The sequence below is a fragment of the Lampetra planeri genome, chromosome 1, assembly GCF_965212315.1.
Source record: "Lampetra planeri chromosome 1, kcLamPlan1.2.h2, whole genome shotgun sequence".
In the NCBI taxonomy this organism is placed as follows: domain Eukaryota; kingdom Metazoa; phylum Chordata; class Hyperoartia; order Petromyzontiformes; family Petromyzontidae; genus Lampetra; species Lampetra planeri.
In genome coordinates, this window is record NC_136107.1 from 14,684,596 (window position 1) to 14,709,897 (window position 25,302).

General features: G+C 44.1%; 1 protein-coding gene across 1 annotated transcript; it reads left to right on the plus strand.

Annotated features, from left to right (window-relative positions):
- Positions 1-3,520: 3,520 nt before the first annotated feature.
- On the plus strand, positions 3,521-11,391 carry GPBAR1 (G protein-coupled bile acid receptor 1). The gene is made up of 3 exons (XM_078594485.1): positions 3,521-4,262; positions 6,652-7,062; positions 9,287-11,391. The coding sequence occupies exons 1-3, from the start codon at positions 3,793-3,795 to the stop codon at positions 9,663-9,665; spliced, it is 1,260 nt and encodes a 419-aa protein (XP_078450611.1). The 5' UTR covers positions 3,521-3,792; the 3' UTR covers positions 9,666-11,391.
- Positions 11,392-25,302: the final 13,911 nt, after the last annotated feature.

The following is a 25,302-nucleotide window of genomic DNA, read 5'->3' on the forward strand; positions in this document are numbered from 1 at the left end:
CAAGTACATTTATTGTTCACCTTTGGACCGTACGCCAGCACACTTGTATAACTATTCATATTCTTGGTTCTTTCGGTAAAGTCACGTAGAAGGGAAATAATAAAATAAAATAAACATAAAGAAAAATTCTCACGACGTTATTGATATTGATGACAAATGCAAATATGGGATTAGTCACTACTTGTGGAAGGTGGTTTGGCTGCTGCAGCTCTTTACTATTAAATTTACCTCCCTTTATTAATGCTAATCCTATTTCCCTCCCTTTATTACTGCTAATCCTACATAATGACTTTAAGACCCCCCACCACCTACACATTCCACAAGTAGTGACTAATCCCATATCTGCATGTCATCAATATGCTAAATTCCTCTGTTGATATGTAAACTCCTTTGTCAAGACTCTCTCCTCCGACCCAGCTTAAAAATACGCTACCAAGCTTAGCAGTGTTCATTAGGACGCTGTCTTTCCGACAGCCCTGTTCTTCACCTGAGGACGGCTGCTTGCTTTGTGGCCGAAACGTTAGTGCGGCCTGGAAGTGTATTATTAAATAAGATACATTACAATTCCTTATAAGGGAAACAAACACTAACTGATTACTAATGTAGCATAATCACAATAAAACACATTCCAAATGATTACTAATCTACAACTCGCATCGTAACAATAGCCTGATACCTAATCTAGTATATAATTACAATCACTCCCCCCTTGAATCTTTGCACCTGATGAGTTTATGAGTTAATGATGACGTCACCCTGCTGCTGCTCTATATAAGAACGGGAGACACAGCAGAGCCTCACCATTCTGGCGAATTGCCCGATGATGCTGGATGCAATTACCAGCGAAACGTCGTACTCAAATTGTAAATGTTGTGGCGTCAACACACCGGTGGGCTAAAGCAGTGAACTAATTGTCTTTTGTCAACGTGACACATTTTTACTGATTGGCCGTGTCGGGTGGTGGAGGGTTACGACACATTTATAAATAACGCGATCTAAACCCAAAAACGTTGATTATGAATAACATTGGTCGCGAAAGCCTACGTGTTAAAATGTTTAATTTTTATTATTTATTATTTCCCTTCTACGTGACTTTACCGAAAGAACCAAGAATATGAATCCATGCAGTCACGAAAGCTTTAAATCGAAATGTATAACTATTATTCGAATCATTTAATTTTACACTAAGGCTAAAGGAAAAGCTCAAAAAGGTTCAATATCATACCAGTACTTCGAATAAAGTATGTTTGTATACACACAAGACATCCATTCACCAAGGAGATGGATCAATGGAATGAGCTCGTGTGTCCTGTGCTATGTGGCTCATTACATCGCATGATCATTAGAGGTGGCAGTGGCTTGTGGATGCCTTTATCCAGCAGTGGATTATTAATGGTTGATTATACACTTTAAACACGTAATTAAATGTATATCGTACATTAAACTATAAATTGCATGTTAGAACCACTCGATAGTGGTGCTTTTGTCGTGTTCTATGCAATTTTGTACGCAACATTACACCTCAATAGAACTAAAACGAAACTTTTTTTAGTTTACCAGTAAAGCCCACTTAGCTATATAGCTCTTTTTCAGAAGCAACCTGGCCACAAATGATAGTTCAACGATGTGGCGTATCATGTAGTCAGTTATAGCAGCTAAATACTCTAAATGTGGAAGGAAAAACGGGAGGAGCCGGAGGAAAATCCACACGGCCACGGGGAGAGAGACATGCAAACACCAAATATACAGCAGGCATCAGGGTCGGGATCAAACCCACTGCGCCTCACTGCTCTTTGCAGTTGCATTTCCCAGAACCTAAAATATCTGGCTCTGGAATTTTCTGACAAATAGTTATACTGTAAATCCCAGTGATTAAAATGTGGTGACATTTATTTTTCAACGATGTACTCCCATATACACTGGTACTCGATTTAAAATATGGGGAAATAAGGTTTAAGCAAAATTGGACTTACAATAAATAAAACCCATAAAATGTTCATGATAATTTTCAGGAAGGTTCCTAACGAGAGGGGGCCATTCGGTCCGTTTAAGTCCTTTGGGCAAGAAACTATAGACAAGCTGGAAGGCGCTAGAATGAGTCCGTGAATTATGGAGCGATACATTATGAGAATGTGAAGTAGGTGTGTCATGTCTAATTACCCAAGTTTATTTGGTCAACCAGTAGGTGGGGCTATCCCAATTGAGTAGTTCATGGGTAGGATATTTATTTATTTATTTGGACCATGACGCCAGAACGCAATGGCTTGCTCATGCGAAAGACGCAGTATTATTCAGGGCGGTGTGGAACCGTGAACTTTTGCAACAAGCTGGCGAGCGCGCTACCGCTAGGCTACATCGCATCAAGCAGTTGATGTAGCGCCGATTCAGACCACTTTGGAGGTCGTAATCAGATAATTTAGTTAGTATTAATTTAGTTAATAGGGGCCGTCCATAAATGACGTCACGTACCTAGGGGGGGTCAGACATTTGTTACGATGTGTAACGATGGGGGGGGGGGGTTGAGAAATGTGACGTCACATCAAAATGCGCAACTTTAATAAATATAGACAACACATTCTACTTAATTAAATAGACTTTTTAATACATGTTTTTTTCCCTACAACATCAGAGTGTAGCGCCACAAAATACGCACTACAATGACAATAGTTTAAAGCGATTTGAAGCATGTTTTATTTTGGGGGGGGGGGGCAGAGCTTTGTGACGTCATATTTAAGGGGTGGGGGGGTCTGACATTTTGTGACGCCGTATGACGAAGGGGGTGGGGGGTCAAAATTCGTCCAAATTTGCGTGACGTCATTTATGGACGGCCCCATATTCGTGTAACGATTAGCCCCTGATCATGGGTGTTTGACCATACTTCACCACGCTGGTCAGTGTGGGTGGGAGAATGACCACTCGCCATCACTCCGGGCTCGGAGGAGTGTTGATAATCTTTTCTCTCAAGCTTTCTTCTGGCGGGCATCTTCAGAAGTTGACAAAAAAAACACTTCTCGGCACTGAAATGCGTGACTGAATCTAAAGGGAATAAATGCTCAACACGCAACTGCCCATACCCGGTGTGCACGTGCAGCCGCAACGCGTTCAAATCGCCAATGATGTTCGCCGTGACCTGGAATCGACCTCGGGTGGCTTCATATCGCAGTGCGCTAACCACGGCGCCCCCCCCCTCCTCTAGATGACTAAGCTTTGTTATTCCGAAGAGCGAGAAACACCGCTCACACACAATACATTTGTGCGTATCGAATATACAATAAAATACAAATACACGAATTTGATTCATTTGTCTTCTTGTGACCGAACAGGTATGCTCTGACTGCCTCCATGGGTATTCCCTTCGCATCCCCACAGATATCCCCTTCGTACCCCGACAGACATCATCTTTCACCAAAGGTGCCCCGTGAGCACCCTGTACAGAAACGGCGGATGTGAATGTTTCGATACTGTACGGAGGAGCATGACAAGTCATACATAGGCAAAGGAGGAAATGAGGAAAGTCTCGAGTATGGATGCACAGACAACGTCACAAGTTAAACACTGGTTACCTTCAAATACACATCTAAACGCACGGTGTAGAAAAGTTATATTTGAACGTTTTCATCTGGCGGCGGCAGCCACTTCTCACCGACGAATTCTCCACGTGTTCATATAATAAAAAAGTAGCAGACTTCACCCCACCCACCCACGGCTTCATCATCACAACCAACCACCACCATCATCATAACAAGAACCCGACGGTGCCTCCACCGCCACCACCGTCAACTCCACAGAACCATGTACAGCTGGCTCGCAGACAACGCAACATCTCCCTCTTGGCAACCACAACAGCAGCAGCAGGAGGACCAGCCAGAGACCGACGACACGAGCCCATGCCGCACGCGGGACCCGCGACGGCTCCTCGTGCTCACGGTTGCGCTCTGCGCTCCGCTCAGCGCGCTCATCCTCCTCGGCAACTTGGTGACGGTGGTCGGCATCGCCGCGTCCCTCCGTCGCTCACGGGCTTCGCCGGCTCCTAGCTCCCTGCTACTGCTGAGCCTGGCCGTGGCCGATCTGATGCTTGGTGGCACCCTATCCACGTTTCCCCGCATGGGTGTCGGTCGCAGCGAGCGCACGCTGTGCGTACTGCAGCAGCTGCTGCCCAACTTCGCGGCGCTGTCCCTGCTCGCGAACCTCGTGGCGGTGCACGCCGAGAGGTTCCTGAGCGTGGCGAGGTCGTTCCGCCACGGCGACTCGCGCATCCGCAGGTCAGTCGGTGTGTGACATGTGTGGGTGCATCCATCTGCCAGTCATCTGAGTCGACCCATGGCACATGGGTCTGTCCCGTGACCTCCTGCCAGCAGCGAGCCTTCGACACTTCACGTGGCCTCAAAGTGCACCTGGCCTGGCACAAGCGTTATGGTGACGTCGCCGTCACTTCGTGGTGAACGGTAGTTGTTTGTTGTTTCGCCAACACCAGTGAGGATTATCTGAACCTGGGGGAATCCGATGAGCCATGAAGTTCCTTTTCACAGATGTCACGGGGGAAGCAAAGGTGGCGGCCACCCACCCCGTCGAATGCAGTGTCAGCCTTAATAGGTGATGATCGCTATCATCAGCAGCATTTATTGTAAAATTATGCTTGTTTACCCAGGAAATCCTCACTAAGTCTCATAACACTTTTTCGATGATGGTCATGCCACGTTATCTTAGTGGGGAGCAATGATTGCTGCATATATATTTCATTTGAGCAATTTTTGGGTAATTTAGCATTATTTCCATGACCATTGTGATTTGCATCATCACTGTCATCATCATTATCAGCAGTAGCTACATCAGCGTGATCATCATCGTTCTTCTTGTGATCATGATCATTATCAGCGATGGACAATTCACTGCTGGATGAAGGCTTATCCAAACCGCCGCCATCTCTCACGATCCTGCGATATAATAGTCCACCTATCACAGGAGATGAATTCACAGCTGTTTCCCTGGTGGTCGTACTCTCGGATGTGTTCCAATCATTGCCACTACCTTCATTATTGTACTATCAGCCAAGGCCGTAGCCATGGAGTCAACATTGGGGGGGACAAAATCGTCCAGGGGGTCTGGGAGTCCCCTTCCAGAAAAAAAAATCTAAATTTGAAAGCGAATTTCCTGCATAAAATATTTTAAAATGCAATAACACATAGGATGGGTTTTTATTTATTTTTTACAATAATGTCTAATAGTGTATTGTATTACATTGCTCTGTTTTTTTCTTTTTTACCTTTTCTTGTTTCATTGTATGTAATGGCAGAGATTAGGGATGTATAAAGTACAACCATAACCACAATCATATAAACAGAAATCTATTTTATAGCAATATATTAGGGCGGACATTTTGAGCATTTTGAATATTGGGGGGGGGGGGGGGATGTGTCCCCCCCCCCCCCCCCAATATATATTATAATTACGGCCTTGCTATCAGCCATGTACTATCTTGCCTGCTCGCGGCGTGTCCCGTCCAAGCCCACTTACTTTCCTGAATGGACTGAATAATGCGATTATACGACACATGTTCTCTAATCCATGCTTTCATTTTTAACCGGATGATTAAATCAATCCATTGAAACTCAAGAAACATTGCTGCTTTTGGAAGCGCGACCTGCGATTCCAAGCATGCTTCCCATGCTTTGCACTTTTTAGTTGTTGCTCCTTTGTTAATAACCACGTTTCTGAACCGTGTTCAGGTAGTACCCACTGATTTAATAATTTATTATTTTGCTGTATCGATATGCTACTTTTCATGACCAAGTTTTGCTTTCCAAAAGCGCTCTGATCTCTCTGTCATCTGTATTAACAATATTCGTCATGATTATTAATTATCATCATGAGCAAAACGGCATTCTAATGTGTAACCTATGGAGTTGTCAGCATAACACATCATTATAGTCAACACGGTCTAGATTTTCATCATTATGACAATCATGATCACCATATCATGCCCAATAGAAGCTCCCGCATGCGCAGGTGTGTGACGATCAGCGTGATGATGATCATGTGGTCAGGATGGTTGTCACCATGATCAGCCTTGTCATTATAGTGGTGACCATCATTATAAAATTAATTATTATAATCATCATTCATCAGCACACACATAATGACCTGTGCGTCAGCGAGGCCTGTGTACCGAATGGGCCATGCCACGCTCGGGTCCGTGTGCGTGAAACAATTTACTTATGCCACATTTTCTAAAAACAGCACAAAAACGATGCAAAAATTACACCCCATTATTAGTATGAGTTGTAAATTTTTATTTTGATATTACCTCATTTGTAGAACTTCCAACACAATCACCTTGTACATAAACACGGGATGGAGAGGCCCTCAGCCCCACGTCATGTCGAATGTGTGGGTTTGACTATGCTATACGCTGGTCAGTGTTAGTTGAAGGCGGGGGGCATAGACTTACAAGCATAGATGTATCGTACAACACTTAAGTTTGCTGCACTGCCCTCCACTGCCCGCAAGCCCTATGCTATAATCTATTTGTCCAGTAAACAATGCATTTTAACAAAAACACAAGTTAGGCAGATTGACCCACACAGCACTGGACACCATGGCTGCGCACTGCCCTCTCAAACCCACTGCAAATCTCTGTGCGTGGCATGCCAGGCTCTGCCCACTGCTGATCGTCACGGCTTGGGTGGTGCCACTAACGTACGCTTCTCTCCCGGCCCTGGGCTGGAACAACTGGCCACCCGGGAATGGCAGCGATCACATATGCTGCTTCAAGCTTCACTTTCTGCCCGCCTACATCTACCTGGAGATATACGGGCTCATCGTGCCTGGCGTGCTGGCCATGGCGGTCCTGTCGGCCCGGGTCCTGTGCATCGCCCGGCACCACGTCCGCAACATCGGCCGCCTGCAGCGCTCGGCCAACGCGGGGCAGCTGCCCGAGGGCGCGCGGCGTGCGCGGGCGCGACAGATTCGCAGCCTCGTGTTGTCCTCGACTGCGTTCTGCGCATGCTGGCTGCCCTACCTGGTGTTCGTGCAGACTTCCTTCTTCATGAGCCTGAGCGCAAGGTCAGAGATTAAATTACCAAACGACAATGGGATTTCCCCCCCCTCGAGTTGTTAATGTTGTGGGTTAACTCTCCAAGCACAACGGTGTGCTGAACTAGTAACGAATTGGCATGTATTGATTATGTTACAAACCTTACTAATTGGCTGTGTCGGATGGTGGCCGGTTTAATGAAACTTTTATATTACGCGATCTAACCCAAAAAACCTCTATAATGGGATGTGGTGTGCATGGACATATTATGGACATATTAGTCTGGGTGGTCCACTCAGATAGACTCGCACAAAGATAAATGTGGATAATGGGATAAATCTGCAGCCATTTCTAGATCTCTCCTTTTATCCAGAACAAAACACACGGATAATAGCATTAATTTTGCACTTCCTTGAGTCCATATCCAGGCGATTGTTGTTATCCGTGAAAAGTACAGATGATGGAATCAATCCGCACGTAACAATAAATGTCAGATTAACATGTAGGCTTTCGAGACCAGTATTATTCATCATAAAGGTTTTTTGGGTTAGATCGAGTTATTTATAAATGTGTCGCAACCCTCCACCACCCGACATGGCCAATCAGTAAAAAATGTGTCACGTTGACAAAAGACAAATAGTTCACTACTTTAGCCCACCGGTGTGTTGAAGAGTGGATCCACAACAATTACAATTTGAGTACGACGTATCGCTGGAAATTACATCCAGCATCTTCGGGCGATTTGCCTGAATAGTGAAGCCATCCACCTGCTTCCGGTCTTAAATAGTGCAGGATAACGTCATCATTGTTGAACCCCATCAGGATTCGAGATCAGAGGTGGAGCTGGGGATGTATGAATAAATGTCAGAGTTGACACGAGGAGTAGCAGATAACAGGGCTGGATAAGATTATTTCACCTTTCATAATTTGTGAATGTTTCGGGTTCAGTTTTTGGTTGCATTGTGGTTGACAGTGCTCAGCTCACAATATGAGCATTGCAAAGTTAAATATTGGTTAGGGATTGGCCTAGCCAGTTATCGCTGTGGTAAAAAAATGGGTATCATGTCAGCAATGGCTGTCCAGTGGATTATGTCAGCCCTCATCATAGAAATATAGAATTCCCACGACTGACTCAGAAGCCTTATTTAAAATGAGTGTTGCACCACTCTCGTTTGGCATGTAAAACTAAGGTTGCCCCATCTCCTGAATTTCCCAGGCTCATCCTATGTATGAGGTCACGTCTATGTTTGAGGTCAAAGTTTCGAAGTCTTCCTAATACATTAAAAGTCTCTGATTTTGTCAGTTGCATAATAATACACCACTCATGACAATCCTTTTATACGTAGCTCTCCCCTCTTCGGGCATTGGGAGATACTGTATTCATTTTACAATGATACCCCAGTTCTTTGTACCTTTGTGTAGACAACCCTACATAACGCAGTAACTATTATTACTTTGAATATCATGGAAAAATACCTTCTATTCAGAGTATAGAGGAGGGTCAGTGACAGAGACATTAGCTTGTGATTTTTTTAAGTCTAACGTTTTAGCTGTTAATAGCAGTGGTGATTTAGTGTTTTCAGGATATGTTTATACACAACCGTCAATGCAAGCCTCTTGAGTTTTGTTTGCCTTATACTGTATCTCCTTTATACAGCCAGATGTGACCACGTATTTTTTACTTGGGAAACTAAACACGACAGCTGCTGTATTTTTCCAGCCACCTTAGCAAAGATATATGTTCATCGTATGGCAGTCAAACTAATATTTTAATGTTCACAATTGCAAGTGAAGATCCATATTTAATACAATGGCCTACATATGTATGACCAGGCTATCATCATCAGTTCGCTAGACTTGAATGCCTAGTTTAATCACAGGTTGCTGAAAACTGCATAATTTTAGCAAAATGGGTTTAGGACAGTGAGTTGATTAGCAGGTTGCGAGTGTTGGGATGAGATACTGTTTGTTGATACTCCCACATCTTCCAGGAAGTTATTCGTGGAAGAGTAGGCCAATCACCCCTTAGAGGGGTTCTCTTGAAATCACCCTTGTGGAAACCCTCTGCCACCAGTGGGTTAAGCAAGCGATTGCAGTTATTTTTGCACTTATTTCTATCTGTTTCAATCATGTAGTTGGATGTATTTATTTTGCTTTTGTCGTTTTGGTGATCCAGGTCACTTGCAAATGAGACTATCCTGGTCTCTTGAGCTCTTACCTGGTTAAACAAATAAACTGGATTTGACCTTTTAGGTCTGGCAAGCAGGAGGGCGTGGAGCGTCACACCGAGGTGCTCATCGTCCTCATGAGCCTGGCGTACACGGCCTCGGCACTGGTGCCACTCATCCTCATCTCAGGCCGCCGGAGGTACAAGCGGTCGTTGCTTCGTCTGCTCTCGTGCGGCATCCGCCGTTGTGCCCGCCCGGTGGTGCCATCCACTGCCTCGGCACCACCTGATGTTGCGGACGCCACCGCTGCCACCACCTTCTCCTCTTCCTCTGCAATGCCGTGGGGTTCGTGCTGCCCTTTCTGTCGAGGCCAGCTTGAGGACAGCGCGAAGGCCAGATCAACGCCAACCACCAACAGCAGTGGTGTCCAGCAGTGTGTGGAGGAGATGGAGGGTGCAGATTAAACCTGTAGTGCGTGTGATTAGATCAGGGTTAGTGTGGCTGTGTCGAGTACGCGTGTGTGTGTGTATTTGACTGTCACTTCTATGTATTAGTGGGGAGCAGAAGTGTATTGATGAGCGCACTGCGCTACAAACCCGATGACCTGAATTCAATTCAAGTTCACGGATAACCTCGCTGATGAATATCTGAACCGGTCCTGGGCATCCCCTAGATCAATTCATTCCTTAAATCTGTACCTGGTGTGTATATATATAAACATTGGAGAGACAAAGGCAGCCAGGCGTGGTGCTGGCCACACCATTATGCGCTGCGTTGGCATACATAGGTGCTCTTTAACAGCACTTGCCCCAACAGTCTGTTACGGCTAGAGGGTGAATCTTTGTCTTTGAGTGGTGACGTCGTAGTGAGAACACTACAGTACGAACCCGACAACCTAAATTCAATTCCCGGCTAAAGCTAGCTTCAGTGGTAATTAGTTGAGCGGGTTCTGGGCCTCCCCTAGGTTGACTCAACGATAACCGAGTACCTATTGCAGTGTGTAAACATCAACATTGGGAGGACAAAAGCGGCCAAGCGTGGTGCAAGCCTCACCCACTCCTCATGTGCCGTGCCGGTCTCCGATGTGCTAAATGGGGGATTATTTTTTGTGGTTGGGTCCATGTATGTATTTGTGCATATATACATATTGACATAGGTGCCGTTGATGGTAGCAGCGATGCCAAGATCGGACTGTGTGGAGGAGGCTGGATAAAGATGCTAGTGGACAATTGGAGTCAGCTGCCCTCCAGTTACAAATGAGGGTGCAAGTGCGACGTTCAAAACAACGAGCAGAGCGCTGGGAAGCTAAACAAGTTGGCGCAGTGTGGAGCACAGGTGGTGAATATGCTAGATATCTTATTTCACCCGTAACACTTGGGTCTGTCTCCTGACCTTCCAGAAAGCCTTTGACACGTTACATGGCCTCAAAGAGCACCTAACCTGGCACAAGCGATGTGGTAACGTCACCGCCACTTAGTCGTGATTGGCAGCTGTTGTTATCCATAAATGTATTTAAGAATGTATGTATTTATTTTGAAGTACATATTATTTATATATTACTCCACCCATGTGTGAATGTATGCGTATATCTGTATATATTCTAAGTCAAAGTCAGGGTGTCTATGTCCTTATTTTCGCATTTTGGCAGCACCCGTCTTCAGTGAAAGGCCATGAGGCAGACATGGAAATTTCCCATTATTTGCAGAAAACAATCACTGTCGACCACAGAGTAAGGATTTGTTCAATCAGCCACTGACTGGGATTTCAATTGCATCCTTTTTGTTACGAACCTGCACAATGCCGCCCGGCCTGGTGATGTGTTATGTATGCACAGTACTGTATGTTCCTTACACACATTTACATCTTTACGATGTTTAATAACCCTCTCGCACTCATCTGTTTGTGTTTTGTATTGGCTTATCCCCTACCTCATCATCATTCATGTGTTGGCTGTCACTTCTATGTATGCCTCATACACACATATCAAAGGGAGCTGTTCTGTACTCCTTTTCATTAGGACTTTGATGTATGTGTTTTAACCTATCAGAGATAGAAACATATGCTTTGTATATATCAATATTTTATTTTTGCTTTTTGATATGAATCGGTTTTTATTTATTGCATACAATGCATTGTATTTGTAAAGCGTACTTATTGGTATTATTGATATAAACTGCTGCGCCAAATTAATCTGTTCGTCTGTGCATCTCTCCATGTTACGGTGGGAGCTCAACTGCGGTGTTGTACCATTTCACGCAGTCGGTTATTCTACTGACCCGTGCTGCTCAAGAGCCTGACCCCACAATACATGTCCACCCAATACGAATAGCGCAGCTTTAGCCGTTTGACAGCACTCGTATAGTGCCTGTCTAAACAAACCTGTAGCACGTGTAAACACAGTCAGCTGCGCCCAGCGCTCTGCTCTCAACCTCAAATTCTCGTTTCAGAATCTGGAGAGAGTGGCGTTAAAGATCGTACAGGAAACAAAAAACGAGAAATGAGGACTGGGAGCTGTGACTATGTTAATAGCTTGCACCATTGCTTCCCTACCTCCACCCAGAGGTAACACGGGTAAAGTAATGTAAAACAGCCCCTTATTACCTCCACTGCTGGATGGATGGAGGAAGGCCTTCCCACATACATTTTTGGTCTTGGAGGTTGTTTGAGCAAACTTCACCATGCTGATCAGCGTAAGTTAGTGAATGGGGTGCCTAAAACCAGTTCAGATATTACTTGACACTGGTGTTAGTCGTGTGGCAGAATATCAAACTTCTCTCATTGGGCTCATAGAGTAATGCGCTAACCATGCATTCTACTGCTCAACCCAGCAGCAAAATGGTATGTTACAGTTAATTAACCAACGTGTTGCGAGTGGTGGCTTAGATTGTGGGAAATCCATATATCTTGTAGATCATATGTCCACAGTGGGTCGGTCACACGCCAAAGATTGAGAGTATGTTGCAGATAAATGGTTGGCATGTGCTTGGTGTTATCCAATTCTCTCGACACAACATCTCAACCTTGGTTTGTGCTGCATAGCTTTCTGATATGTTCGAAACTGAATAACTTAGCTCCTGAAGAAACTACCAGCAAGGAAAAGTTCAAGTTTGTTTAACCAGGTGGTGAGAACCCAAAAGACACGAATAGTCTTAGTTGGAAAGAGTAACCTGGGTCACCAAAATAACAATAGGAATAACTTAAATCAAGTTCAATGAAGAAGCAACACAAAACGTCAGACAACCTAGCTAACAACAACGGGGTTCAGCCCGAAAACACATCGGAGAGCCACAATAACAATAGCCACAATTCACGAATAAGTGGAAGTCATTTGACTGTGGTCATCGCGCTAGGCTAGGTGCACTATTAAAGTCCCTGTTAAAGTGGCCTGGCATGACACACAATTAATTTGGCAGTCAGCTGGCCTAATTTTGAAAAATTTGTCCCTTGGCAAAAACGTTAGCATCATCATTTGTTATTTTCTTAGCTGCAGAGAAGACAGGTCGTATATTTCTAAAATACAGTTGTTTACTAGACATTCGTAAACTACTTTTGGAGCAAGATGGTTCAGCAAGGCTGTGTTTACCTTCTTACTTCAAAAGATGCAGCTTTTGATATAGGAAGGTTTGTTTGTTTTGGGATGATTTATGAGCACTTAGCTTATCACAAAAGCCCCCTGTCTGCATGTATGGGTTATGCTGGCCCCGTAGATATCCACTGAGCATGACTGACTCAAGGCATCAAGAGTGAAGTGGGGATTTGATTAATGTTTCTCCTCAAAAATTTTTATTATTGTCCATACAATGTATATATCCATGTCATCAATGCTTCATGCTCTGTGCTCCAAACCCATAGATCCGAGGTTCATTCCCAGCCATGGTCGCTGGGTTGCCACCTGTGAGGTAAAAAAAAAACACCGACGGGACATATAATGGAAAGGAGAATATCTGACAATAAAGGAAATAGAATAGAATTGCATGATTTGAGAAACTGCATTGAGTGGTGCATTATTACCCAACTGGCAAACACCAGGACTTTAAATGTCACAGGAAGATGGACAGATTCCCAGAGCATGACTGACGTCAGTAGTTAGTGATATCTGAATCAGTCCTGCCCAACGCCTCCCCTCCTCTTCACCAACACACACTGACGAGTGTATTGAAGTACAGTAAAACAGCCATGACCGAAATGGTGTGGGGAGGCCTTCATCCAGCGTTAGTTTGACAAAGGGTTGTACGTTAATTCGTCATAGATTCGAAGCGCAGTTGCATGACGACATGTCCTCGACAACGTGTATTGCTGTTTCCTCGCACAATTAAATTTTTTTTAAAATATGCTATGGAAATTAAGATGTGACCTCGTGAGCAACCCTTTTCTTTGGCAGCTTAGGATATTAAATTATTTATATTTTAAAAAATGCCTCCGAGTTATGGCCACTTCCTCTGTGATCTAACTCGCCTTGTTTACCAGTTGGCAAGCGCGTGCAGTTCTTGTTTTTCCATTTTTTGACAGCCGCTGTGTACAGTGATCCCTTGCCAACTGCGAGGGCTAGGTTCCTAGCAAACCCTCAGGTTGGTAAATTCATGATTGGTAAGCTTAAATACCGTATGGGGGAAAAGAGGGTTAGGAGGACCGAGTTCGCGAGTGAACCTATGAAATCCCGTATAAATGTTTTTTTACGTTCAATAAAATTAACAAATGAACAAAGCACACTAAATAAAGATAATTTCAGTGACATTTAAGACACGTTTAATTAAGAAAAGTACAGCAAATAAAATCGCATTTACCTTTGATGATGATGATGAGGCACTTCCATCACCAACACTCTTGCTCATACGCTTAGGGGCTATACTTGAAAACTATATTAACTTATTAAAACAACATATTTACGGGGGGAAATTGTATCACTGAGTGGCATGCAATATTAGTACGGTATGTGATATTTAAGCACAAAACGGTAATACGCAAATCGCATCCATAACATTTTTTCGTGAGACAGAGCGTGAGTCTGACCGATCGCGGAGGTAGAGCAACGTGGAGAAGAGGACTGGGGGCAGCTGAGAGACCCAGATGTGGCTCGCGTCTCGTGGTCAGTAAATTCGTGGTTAGCGAGGGATTACTGCAGAAGATATGGAAAAGGCTGAATCATTACGCTATATGAGATGAAAATAAGAGCTTACTGCACTGTATGTTCCCCTTGTATATCCTATACGGACTTATGTTTTGTAGTTTGTTACTTTATGTAATATCAGGGCAATTCTTGCACCTTTGTAAATAGTCATGATAATTTTATGCATAGGTTTTCACAACCAATATTGAGTCGTAATTAGTTTATTTTTGGTTATATTGCATACAAATGTGTAGTAAACCCTGCCCCACCCGACACAGGCAATAAATAAAAGTGTTGTGTGGATAAAACTTGGCCAAATTTACGACTGCTTTGACAGCACCACCTGCCTGTTGGAGAGTAATGTCCCAGCATTTAAATGGGCTTGGGAATGTATTATTTCTACGAGCGCTTGAATATGCCTTCTGTAGTCACCGTTCTCTCGGTGTTCTCTCAGACACGTTGTCTCCTTTGGCTTCCCTTCCGCTAGTAATCTCGTCCCTGCTTGTGTTGTGTCCCGTCCAAGGCCGTCTTTGTATTATTCAGGTTTCTGAGAGCTTTGATAACTGCTTCCATGGTATCTTGACACCCATTTGTGTTTTATCCGAAAAATTGATTGTCGGTATGTGGTCCACTGTGGAAAAACTTTTTCTAAATCCAGTTTTCTCATGTGGTTGGTTTGTCCCTACACTGCACATCATACAGTTCTCTATGATCTTCGCAAACAGTTTATATAATTATGCGTGTCTGAAGCGTGCATGTTTGGAATTACTTGAAGAGACAGGAGGAGCACATTGGCAAATAAATGCAAATTAGAAACAGTGTTGACTGTTAAGTGTTTACAACACCTCCAAGAGAATGACCACTACGGAGATGGCGTTATGAAATCTGTTCATGTGTCGGAGCCAGAAGAGGATCTAGAAACTTTCCCAAAGGGAGTAGGGGCTGTTCCCAAATGTCAAGCTCTTTAAAAAGACCCAACATGAAAATAAAACATTCAATTTATAATCTCTGGTAATATATTATATAACGTCATATATTATTGCTTTCGCAGAGAATTATCGATTTATCAAAACAATATTGATCGGTGAACATAAATGAATATAAAAAATATACCAATTTTCGGGATCTCATTGCGCCCATCGCCCCCACCCCACTGGAACCACCACTGGTCTGAGCAGGATGCATTAGGTAATCGGAAGACTCGGGGATGGTGTCAGTATAGAGATACTTTCATCCAGCAGTGGATATATCTTGGCTGATGGTGGTGGTGATGATGTTTTGTATGTCCTCTGGCTCTGGTGCTTATTTAATGAACATTGTAATTGCCTAACTTGTTTGAAAAAAATATTTGTGCATGTGGATGTCAATCAAAATGACAGAAGCTAAACATAAAAAAAATATTTCCGGTCACCATAAAAACATCTTTGACTGTAAACGCTTTAAAAATGTCTACAATATTGATTAATGGTGGAAGTGAGCCATTGTGGGCCATGAGAATAGGACTCTGGTCGAATACATCTGTTCTACAACCCGTTCTTTGTTCTGTAAACTCTCCCACGCCTGAAGGATATGGTGAATATTTTTCCAGGCAGAAGAAGGAAGGGGCACCGTGATGTAAACACTTGCGTGACTGATGCATATACATGTATGATTGTGCCAGCCATTACTAAAATCAGCAGCAAGCAGTATCTGAACCTGTCCTGGGCCTCCCTTAGGTCAGTTCAGCCTTAGGTGCCTGGTGCCATGTGTGAAGAACAGTGTTGAGGAAACAAAGGCGGTTGAGCATCGTGTTGGCTAACCCACCACAGTAACTTCGGTCACTGTGCCAGCTGAATAACTGCTTGTTAACAGCACTTCCCCCAAATGTTTGTAAAATGCTATATGTAGAATATTTGTTATTGTATGATAATATTTATGAGTGTAATTGTGAGTAACATCGGCACACCTACTGAACTACTATCTCCGCTCACAGTGAGTTGATTGGCTCTTGATGAATTCGGCCCCGCAACTGCTCATAGGCCCCCGCCTACTCCTCTGCCAGCACCGCCCACTGCTTGGGTAGCCCCATCCTTTGCTCGCATGTTGGGTCGAGTATGTGGCCAGAATATTTTAAACCGGGGACAAAATCACAATTTTCTATCGAGTAAGCAGACGTGAGCGGTTATTTATATTCGCACGTAAAGTTATGCGACATTGTCCAGTTACTTAGCAACAAGATCCTGAAACGCACCCGAATGTGTTTGGAGTGCGAACTCAAAGAGCATGCGGTCACTAGAGCGTTTTACATGGGTGAACGAGAAAGTAATTTTTTTACATTTGACATAAAGAAAGTCGAACCGACGTTTGGGGTAACTCCGAGAGCTGCATTAAACCAGATTTAGCATTTGTATTGTTCAGAGTGAATGACCAATGCTCTGACAGTTTAAAGAGTGACTTATATGTGAGTAACTGTGTGGCTTAAATTTGAAAATGCTGCTCACGCTATCACCAACACAGGAGGGGACCAATTGACGATCTGCAGGTGCACAGCAGGAATTATTACAGCAGAAGGAATTTAAAACACCTCTCGGAAAGTAATAATTTACCATAGTTCACATTTTTTGGATGGCATGTTAACAGATAACACTTCCACCCCTGTTTCCCCACACTAAAAAAAATAGATAAACACAATGTTTCATTAAGTCTTTGCTCACAGTCCGAAACGTGTGGCCAAATGAGGTACTGTACATCAAGGATATCTCACGCGCGCTCAAATTACACCACCACAAAAACGAACGCGGAGGCGTGTACGCGCGCGCCCCTGCAGGAACGTATTTCCTTCACAAAGGCTGGCGCTGAACAAAAGAAATGGCGGCAGTATAAATATGTGCGTACCTGCGCTAAAGAGAAAGAAGCAGCGTCAGATATGAATATGCACGCATACCCCCAGTGGTTAAGCCTTAATTCGCTGTGCAAACACGCTGTGTAAACGCGCGTGACCGCCGGCGAACGGGTTGATCGCACCCTGCCCCAATTACTCACGCGGCGCTGCAGGCGCGCGTTTTCCACACACACGCGCGCATAAACACGACGGTGGCCGTATATGTTGCAATACACGCGCCCCCACACACACTCTCAAATTATCAACACCGCGCCGACGCTGGGGCCCAGCGCTCGCTCTCTCGCCACACTGTCTCCCCGCGCAGTCGCACCACACACAAATCGCAGAAACCACGTCGAGGTTCTACCCACACACACAGAAATCACACTGCACCGATATTCTGAACTAAAGTTTATTAATGGCGCCAATACACACTACCTGCAGGAGAAATATTTTGCGAGGAGAGCCTAGCCTAACTCTGCCTATGAACCCAGTTACACAAATGTCCTACCACGTACCTCGAAGCTGGACTCGCGGCATCCCACGGATGCTGAGAGCGGCTTGAAGAGGCAGGTGGTTGTAGACAACTGACTAAATCGTTCTCTGGTTCCTCTTTTTATGCTCTAAACTTCAAAGGCCCAGGGGGACGTCACGCCATGCAGCCAATCACGCGCCTACCTTTCAATTTTAAACTGATGCCCCGCCCTCACCTGGAGCGTTATTTTCCATTACGCCTCGACCCATTGTCTACGTGCCAGCCCGCTGTCCCCCTTCGAGTGCTGCGGAGGTGGCTGCGGCCGGCGGGCGGCAACGACCCCCCGTTGCCCCTTTATCTGGAAGGGCTCCCACGCTTTTCCCGCTCAATGTTCCGTCCTCCGTTCTCCCCTCCGAGTTGTACCTCATTGCTGTTGGCCCAGGGAACCTTCCTGCGCCCATACATTTTTAAGCCAATTTAGGGGTACCGCAATGTAACCTGTCCTGTGAGGGTCGGCCAATCTCCTGGCACCGGGAAACCATGGGACTCTCCCTCTAGGGGCCCTTCGGATTAAAACCTGATGTACCAGGCAATCCCCCGCCATGACACTACGTGGGTGCGCTGCGTGCAGGCGTGTGTTTAGTGCGGGGGCCGGGAGAGGATCGCGCCATTTACGGAGTTGCTCCGTAGTCGTGGCACCCTCCCTGTACGCATGCGTACTTTTTACACCCCCCCCCCCCACCTAAGTCCGTATGCTTGACACACCCGCCCCCCGAATCCTATAGAACGGTCGATATTTAATCCACGCAGAAACATTCAAGAATTAATAATATTAACGTGTTTAAGCAAACAGATAGTCCACCGCCGCACTATCTTAACTCATTTGAAGGCCAATGTAGACAAATTATTATCGAGGTTTCACCCCCCCACCCGTTTCCTATGCGTCAGTACATTGTCAGTAGACCCCTCAAATGCAAGCGTATGCATTTGGGTTAACCCCCCTCCCCCCTCCATGCGTGCGTACTAAATGGATGGCCCCTGAGCCAACATAATATTTTCGTAGCGCAGTGCGAAAACCATTGCCCCACCACTCCACCCCATTTTTTTGTATGTATCGCAAATGAAAGCAGATTATTGCATACGCGTGTATTAAACAAGCGCTCAGAACACGCCCAGGTTATTGAATACTTGGAGTTGTTTAGTGTGTGTTTGTATGAGTGTGTAATGGTAGCACAGTGGTTAGCCCCCTGTGCTATATAAACCTAGCCACCTGAGTTTGATTCCCGAGAAGGGTGATGAAGTATGACCACCAATCAGATAGCCCTCACGCTGACACTGCATGGGGAGGCCTTCACCTCGCAGTGTATTCTTGGCATAGGCTGGTGAAATCATATTGTTAGACTATCCGATGTATGCATTATCTGGTGCACTGTGAGCATGAAAAATCTATTTTAATCGTTGAATTAATGCGTTGTTACTTGGGACATACAGACTACTCCCAGTTACACAGTGTTACTTAGTGGGCATGTAACGATGTATTCATTAAAATAGACCTCCCTCTCTCACGATTCATGCATTTATAACCATGCTTGTAATAATTACACTGTGTAACATCTTGATAAATGCAAGGAGAACATGGGAGCGTACTTGGAGGAGCAAGGCGAGCGCTTCCACCAGGATATACTGAACTTTGAACGCCGCTACCAAGGAAAGTATAACGAGAACATGATGGGAGACTACATTTGGGGGCTGATTCGTGAAAGTGATTTACAGTATAATCGTAAATCTCGAAAAACTACTCACTTCTAAATCTTTTGTAGTCATTTTTGTGTTACTTTAATATAAATACATGTTAATTTACATTCATATTTTGTTGTTTTTCTGACTTTATGTGAAAGAAAATACACAAATTCGCCTGTTTTTTCATTGAAAATATGATAAATTTCAAAATATCACAGTCCTGGTCACAAAAGCAAAGTTTGTGGGGAATAATAGCCATTTTCTATACTTTTAGGCATAAGCAATTAGGAAATAACACTACCCAGGAACAAAAATTGTGTTACATAGTGTAATTGATTATTTTACGATTCGTTTAAGTCACTTATATGTGTTACGTAAAGGTAATAACGGTGCCAATAAAAGTAGAAATGAGACAGACCAAACTAAATACAATAGATGCAATGTCTACAAGAAAAAAAATATACATTTTTTATAATTCCCATAATCGTGACAAATGATCGGATCGATGGGGTTTGGTGAACTGTTAGTCGCCTCATGCATTTACAAATGCAGGCAGACCTCCCTGCGTTCTGACTCCACATACGTATACAATGCTGTTTTTAATCCATTTGCTTATTGGCTCTCCATACCAATATTGTCCAGCAGCATATGCTTATACAAGTAAGCCAGTAAGCAAACTCTGGGCCGGTTTCCTAACGCCTAACCTTCCTCTTTCATACGGCTGATGTGGATGCAGAGCAGCAACTACAATTTCACATTCAGGTGGTCAATGCAGACAACCGTGTCAGGAGCAGCTTATTTTGTGGAACGGGCAATGCGTCGTTATACGTTGTACGTTCTGTTTTAGATGACCACAGTCGCACACCGGATAATTTTATATTTTCCATTTGTGCCTCATGTATCCGCATCTGCTATGGTTTGTGTGGATGCCATTTATGAAGGACCATGCGCTGAAATCTTGACTTAAAGTTTTCGTGACTGCAGGAATTCATATTATTTGGGTATTTCGGTAACGTCACGTAGATAGGTTAAAAAAAAATAACTAAAAAATAACAAACTCTGGGCGGTTTCATGAAAATTCAAACCCAGGGATTTTATGCGTTGGGTCTTTCACAAGGTGTTTGTTTATGAGTTATTTTAACTCCATACAGCACTCCAAGCTTCGTCGCGGTTGAATTTCCATTGTTTAAGGTTACGCGCATAGGTCCAAAAGGGCTTGCGTGACTTCAAGCGATGACGAGGGACGTTACCGAGGTCCAGATCAATGAGAAGACACGACTTCCCGGAGGCTTGCAGCATTTGCGGCGGATGTGTGGGGGAGAGATCAGATGTGTGACAGCACCGGAAACGCAATGACTGTGCGTGTGCGCGTTCTTGCATTGGCTGCTCTGCTGACGCGAGCTGTGCACCGGAGGAGAGCCGACGTGTGTTGAACGTAAATTGCATTCATCGGGCGAGTAAATCCAGATGTGGGAGCCGCTTTGCACACATTCCATATATTGTGAGTGTTCAGATCGGTGGCAGCTGTTATTTATACCGAACGCTCACAGCATTCGGTACGGCTGTCTATGGGTTGTACCGTCTGTAAATTATTCACCGTGTCTCGCCTTCTGGACACATCGGTGCATCACAGCAGGACCGTTAGAGATGTCGGCAGCTGGAGTAGGCGTTCATCCAGCGGTTGATTCGATCATAGCTGCTTGATCAAGATGAAGAATCATCGTCATCCCATCCTTCCACCGTCTTATTCGATGAATGAGCACGATTGGAGTCCCGATTTGATCTAACATTTGATTACACTATGTAAGACAATTTTTGTTCCTGGGTAGTAAGTGTTATTTCGTAATTGCTTATGCCTACACAGCATAGAAAATGGCTATTATTCCCCACAAACTTTTCTTTTTCGACCAGGACAGTGATATTTTTAAATTTAACTATTTTAAATGAGAAAACAGGCGAATTTTTGTATTTTCGTTCACATAAAGTCAGAAAAAAACATATGAATCAAAATTAACATGTATTTATACTAAAGTACTCCAAAATGACTACTAAATAAGTATAAGTGAGTAGTTTTTCGAGATTTACGATGATACTGTAAATCACTTTCACGAATCAGCACCCAAATGTAGTCTCCCATCATGTTCTCGTTATGCTGTCCTTGGCAGCAGCGTTCAAAGTCCAGTATATTCTGGTGGAAGCGCTCGCCTTGCCCCTCCGAGTACGCTCCCATGTTCTCCACATAGTTTTCGACCTTGTGATTGCCCAGGAAGCCACGAACCACTGCGACAAAGCTGTTCCAAGCCGCTTTCTCATTACTAGTGAGCTTCTTGCCTGCTGTGGCCATTCCCGCCTGTGGTAGTGCGCCTTGGTGTCCCTGCTGTCCCAAAGGCAAATATAGCAGGGAAATTTGGTAAAACCGCCTTGGAGACCCATCACGAATGCCACAATTTTGAAGTCTCCGATGACCTCCCAACCATACTAATCATACTTCAAGGCGTCCAGCAAGGTCTTGATGCTGTTGTAATCCTCTTTGAGGTGCACCGAGTGAGCCAGGGGAAGAGACGGGTACTTGTTACCATTATGGAGCATCACGGCTTTGATGCTCCTGGATGAGCTTTCAATGAAGAGGCGCCACTCATTCTGGTTACAGGCGATTCCGATTGCCTCGAACAGACTGGTCATATTGTGGCAGAAGCAGAGCCCATCTTGATGGGTGAAGAAGCTGAAACAAGTAAACCCGTAAAAACAAAGTTTTTCACTATAAATCCTTCATATGCGTGGCGGCTAGAGTCCTCTCGTCCTCTGGCTTGAGATGGCTGCCACCTATGGGTCAGATGATTGTCTGCCACCATTAAGCAATTGGTAATTAAATATTTAATTTGTTTTCCCTAAACAGTGTAAAATTTTGGAATTTTTTTTCAGGAAAATTAATTGTCACACACAACGAGTCTGTGTGGAAAATGTCAGCTCGATTGGATCACGGGAAGTGGGTTAAAAAACGAGCGAAAGATTTGCACGGTCCTAAACAAGCAAGCGAACTTAATATAAAGGATTTAAAAATATATTCGCCTGTGGAAGACGCAGGGATCGATCCCGCGACCGTTGGCATGGGAAGCGAGGGCGCTACCAACTGCGCTACTCCGCCACGGCCTGTGGAGGGGTTACGCTCTGGGCTCTTACACTGTGACGTTCAGCCAAAGCCATGAATGAGTTCTATTTGAATATATGTAAAATAAAAAAAATTTGCCTAAAAAGTGTAAAATTTGGGGAATTTTTTTCACGAACATTAATTGTCTCGCACAACGAGTCTGTGTGGAAAATGTCAGCTCGATTGGATCACGGGAAGTGGGTTAAAAACGACCGAAAGATTTGCACGGTCGTAAGCAAGCAAGCACGCAAGCAAGCAAGCAAGCACGCAAGCAAGCAAGCACGCAAGCAAGCAAGCACGCAAGCAAGCAAGCGAACTTCATATAAAGGATCTAAAAAGGTTGGAGATGCTTCCTCTGATCTGCGACTTGCACACTTTAATCCAACAAGTTCCACTGCTTGAGCCTGGACATCAAAAGCTCGGCATTGGACTTGGTGAGACCAAGATCTATGATCAAGTCGTTGAGGTCTTTTTGGTTGGGGTAGTATGGGTTTCTTTCCTCAGCTCCACCTATGATATTGTCATCTGGATCTACAACATCTTCCTCGCTCGGACTTGATACTCTCTTCTTACGATGGCTGCTCTCTCTCCAGAGGAGTGGGTACGGGGAGCTCATGGCAGTGTGGCACCGGGGCGATGGATAAAGGAAGGTCCAGATACGTGATAGCAGGTGCATTCTTGCCAGTCCGACGTTTGGAAGGGTCCACCATGCAGAAGTAGCAGTTGCTTGAGTGGTCAGTGGGTTCCCGCCAAATTCTTGGGATAGCAACCTTCATGGCTCTCTTTTCCCCTCTGTACCATCCTACAAAAATACATGTATTTCACCCATGACTAATGTGTAAGAGATTCTCGCAACATTTTTCACGTATGATATATGTTTTCAATAACATACAAAAAATGTAAAACATCTAACAATTAAAAAATTGAAACAAATTTTATAACATAAAATTCTGAGCAACAATTGTACATCTTATCTTCCAGAGTTTTTTTTGCATTGCTCGCAGGTGAAATGATGTTCCCAGGGTTTGTCTTGACCCCCGACAGGCATGCCGAAATAAGCTTTGTAGGCCTCACACATCTTAGCAGATGCTTCCACAGAGTACTTTTTCGCTCTTGTCTTGATAAATTGGCCGCAGACATAGAAAAATGCGTCTGCCGGATGCTTGCAGCCTCTTGATGCCATTTCAGAAAAATGCAAATATGCATCCACTGAGGCAGCTGGAACTAAACTGAACTGGTGGGCTTAAGGCCCCTGTATTTATACTATTTATATTACTGGAAAGTTATTGAATGTTCTAGAAGTTAGTCCAAGTTTACTCAGCACTGAATCTATCTGAAATGTTCTGCAAAATAGGTAAATTTCAAAATATCACTGTCCTGGTCACAAAAGCAAAGTTTGTGGGGAATAATAGCCATTTGATGTACTTTTGAGGCATAAGCAATTCGGAAATAACATTTACTACCCAGGAACAAAAACATGTGTTACAGTGTTATCTGTTCATTTGGGGCATCTAGCGCCTCTATTGGCTGCATGGGTCATATTAAGCAATTAATCCAGTGCTTTTCGATTTAAAGCTTTCGTGACTGCAGGGATTCATCTTCTTGGTTCTTTCGGTAAAGTCACGTAGAAGGGAAGTAATAAAATAATAAAAATGAAACATTCTTTTGTCAAGGCGCTCTTTTCCCCCATTCCAACCCAGCTTATATATATGCTCCAAGCACGTGTGCTGTTTCATTCAGACGCTGTCGCCTCGACAGACCTGGTTTTCACCTGAGGACGGCTGCTTGCGTTGTGGCCGAAACGTCGTGAGAATTGTTTTATTATGTTTTATTTTTATTATTTTATTACTTCCCTTCTACGTGACTTTACCGAAAGAACCAAGAAGATAATCCAGTGCTGTTGAGTATATACAAATGGCAAATTACAGTATCTGGAATAAATTTTCACACGAGCGATCCGACGCATGTAACGTGAGCGTGAAAATAGTGGGTTTAGTCTCTAACTCGATGGGTCACTACAGTACTTACTGCATCGACAAATTACCCACGGATGAAGATTGCTTGCCATCGTCCCTGGATCCTGACATGGAAATCGGCTGCGCAGTGCAAGAACCATCAACATGATTATTCACGATCTATCATCACCGTCCACCCTAAACCGCTTCCGCACAAACCATGGCAATAGATGTGGATACCTGATGCACAAATGAAAAATAAAAATAAAAACTGTCCAGTGTGCGACCGTGTTAATCCAGAACAGACCATACAGCATATAACGACGCGATGCTTGCACCATTGAAATCCAGTTCACCATGGGTAGGGCTCGAGAACCTGTGGTTCCGTAGCTGCATGCGGCTCATTAAGGACTTTATTTATTAAGGACCGTCTCGTATTCACATGCATTGCGGATTTTAAATATCGTTTTTTTACCGAAAAAAATGGCGCATTATTTTGGTTGCCGACTCCTGTCTAAGCCTTATTATTTGTTCACGGTATTATTTTACTAGATTCAATGAACTATAACGAACCGAGGTCACGAGCCGATTGCAGTAGAGATAAAAAAAATGTGAATGCACGAATGTATACTTGTAGGTGTAAACTATTCACATAAAATACACGTGGAAAGGAGCATAATGCATTCCTGTCGCGTGATTCAACGCTCTTCCGTGGGGCATAATATTCTATTGTAATCGAGAATTTATGACATTTTGGTGAAACTCGTAGATTATATTGTACTGTACAGTACGGGAGACCCTTCAATATCGCTGGTT